Source organism: Halyomorpha halys, unplaced genomic scaffold (genome assembly GCF_000696795.3).
Source record: "Halyomorpha halys isolate HHAL.00 unplaced genomic scaffold, Hhal_1.1 Scaffold60.1, whole genome shotgun sequence".
NCBI lineage: Eukaryota > Metazoa > Arthropoda > Insecta > Hemiptera > Pentatomidae > Halyomorpha > Halyomorpha halys.
In genome coordinates, this window is record NW_027112396.1 from 437,524 (window position 1) to 440,182 (window position 2,659).

Consider the following 2,659-nt stretch of genomic DNA (forward strand, 5'->3'; position numbering starts at 1 on the left):
TAAAAAACTTCACCACTTTACACTACCTAGGATCTTTTGAAAATTTTAGCATAATCAAGGGCCGACATTTCTTTTATAATTTATAATATAAACAAAGCTTTATTTATAACTTTATAATAAAAAAAAATTTACATGATTAAGGATACAAATCCTTACAATCAAGCAATATTGGGTAACATACAAATAAAAATTTGTAAAAAAAATTAATTAATGAGTTTTCCAAGTATTGAGAAATTATATAAAGAAATGTATTTAAATATAGGAAAAATTTAAATTAAAAACTTACATGAAAAGGTAATATATTGTTCCTTTGCTTTCATTGTAGCATACAAGATTTTTTTTTGTATTAACATATCTCATAGCCATAAAACTAAACACAACTACGTTGATAAACTGTAGTAAGGAACTAGGTTTCAAAATAAATACGGATAAAACATACATTGTTAGCAGAAAGGGGTGAAATTTCAGCGATGTAAGAGGAAACACATTCGAACAGGTAGATAGGTTTAAGTATTTAGGTTCTACGATAACTAAAAAAAATTAATTGATGAACAAATAAAAGCGAAATTAATAGCGAAAAAAAAAAAAAAACTAGCGCCTTCCAAAAACATAAAAGTTAGAATTTACAGAACTATTATCCTTCCCATTGTTCTTTATGGTTATGAACCTTGGCTTCTGTGGCACTAAGGGCAGTTTTGGGTTTAAAAATGCGTCACTGAACAGATGTATGTAGGGAACGTTTGGTAGTATCGGCATCGAACCTTCGGGTATACAGTATATATATTGTATTATATTTATGAGTATATATTGATATATTTGCAGATCAAATCGTGAGCTGGGTTTACTTATTAAGAACCCAAATGACTGTTAGCAGAGCTATCAAAAACTCCTACTGCCTTTAGGAGGACACTAGAAGAGAAATTAACCCCAGTCAAAGGTACTACCTTTATAAAACATTTAATTCAAATTCAAAATTTCTTTGTTTGTCAGATGTACCAGAGAGAGAGAGAGAGAGAGAGAAATACTTTATTTATTTATCTATGCTGCCTAAATACATTAGGTTGCTATCTCACACAGCATACTTATCAATCCGTAATCGGACATATATACATTACACATACATGGTATAATCATAAAAAAAAAAGAGATACAGTAATAGGATATAATAAACAGTTGTTTTCACCCCTACAGTTTTCTTTTACAATCCATTTCGGTACTTATATATTTAAAACAAATAGCGGTGTCTAAAAATAGATATAAAAAAGAAAAGAAAAAATGAAATAAACTCATATACCATAGGTGAAGAAAACATGTTTTGCTCTTATGAGTGTGAGTGTAGCGTTTAAAAGAGAGTTTTTTATAGTAACTTGATTCTTTCATTAATGGATGGAAGGAGTATTACAGATATAATTAATTTTGTATTTCTAGGGAAAAAATAATAAAATACTACAGCTATTATCCTGGAGCAGCCTGGTAAGAACTACAGAACTACAGGAGCGTACCTGATCGTCAGGGTCGGACAGAGCGTCGACGGGGCCACTCCTGAAGGTGCTCCTGAAGCGCTCCCAGACCCATGTCATAGGTGTCGCGATGGACATAGCCCGTGCCGGACTGGACCTGTCTGTCGTGCAACCTGTCGTCCGGGATACCACGCCGGCGCCGTCCTCTACCTCTTCACCTCTTTCGGTCAAGGGCGATGGATCTCCTCAATACTGTCCGTCGATGGAAGGCATTAGTTGTTCAATTTAGCGCCATCAAATCTCAAAAAATCACGTAGCGTTGAACTTTTTGTTACAAAAAGAGTTTAATTTTGATTCGTTCCACGATCATCTCACTTCGAATAATTTATCAGAAAGAGAAACGGAGAGAAAAACTTTCTTCGAAAAAAGTTGTACTAGCCAACTGTATTGGACTGCTAACTACACAGCACACTTAATTAAATCTACTTGGATTTTTTTTTTCAAATTGTACAAAAAATAGGCATATTCAAGTACATAATATATAATAATAATAATATATGACTTTCTTTTTGTATTTTATTTATTTCTTTTTTATATTTATCCTTTTTTCATATTTTCTTTCAATATAATATAGTCTCAATATGTTTATTTCCTTATTACTCCAACGTTTCAGCCATTTCGGTCATTTTCGAGGATATCTTATTTATAATATTACAACTAACTATGTCATTAAAAAGTCGCAGGCTATTCTACCTTTGTCAAAATATCTCTTCCTGTATTAACCAATTTTTATCCATTATGCCATTAAATTTTACTATCTACTACAACCTTATCAAAGATAAAGATAATATAAAATTAGATATATAAAATAATGGATTAAAATAGGTTGATAGATTAAGATATATTTAGAATAGCCTGCAACTTTTTAATGACTTTGTTAGCTGTAGAATTGTAAATAATATATCTTTGAGAATGGATGAAACGTAGCAGTTATAAGAAAATAAACTTGCTGAGACTAGATGGACTTTTATTATATATAAGAAGATGGTCAACCGATTCCTTTGAGCAGCCCTGATGAAGCCCTGCAAGGTGGGGCGAAACGTTGGAAAATAAATAGTTGTAAACTATTTTTGTTTCTATATAAGAAGATGGTCAGGGTTGCGGTCAAAAGTGAAACAAAAATAGTTTACAACTATTTA

At 31.5% G+C, this 2,659-nt stretch overlaps 1 protein-coding gene across 2 annotated transcripts in view; it reads right to left on the minus strand.

Moving 5' to 3' along the window:
* The window catches only part of LOC106692555 (probable E3 ubiquitin-protein ligase HECTD2), a 124,901-nt gene that overhangs the window by 104,032 nt on the left and 18,210 nt on the right, over positions 1 to 2,659 (minus strand). The window contains exon 1 of one of the 2 annotated variants that reach the window (XM_067050270.1): positions 1,503 to 1,638. The exons of the other annotated variant lie outside the window; for it this stretch is intronic. Coding sequence (XP_066906371.1) covers positions 1,503 to 1,598 — 96 coding nt within the window. The 5' untranslated portion in view covers positions 1,599 to 1,638. Of the gene's footprint in view, positions 1 to 1,502; positions 1,639 to 2,659 lie in introns of those variants that run through there. 2 annotated transcript variants of the gene reach the window in all.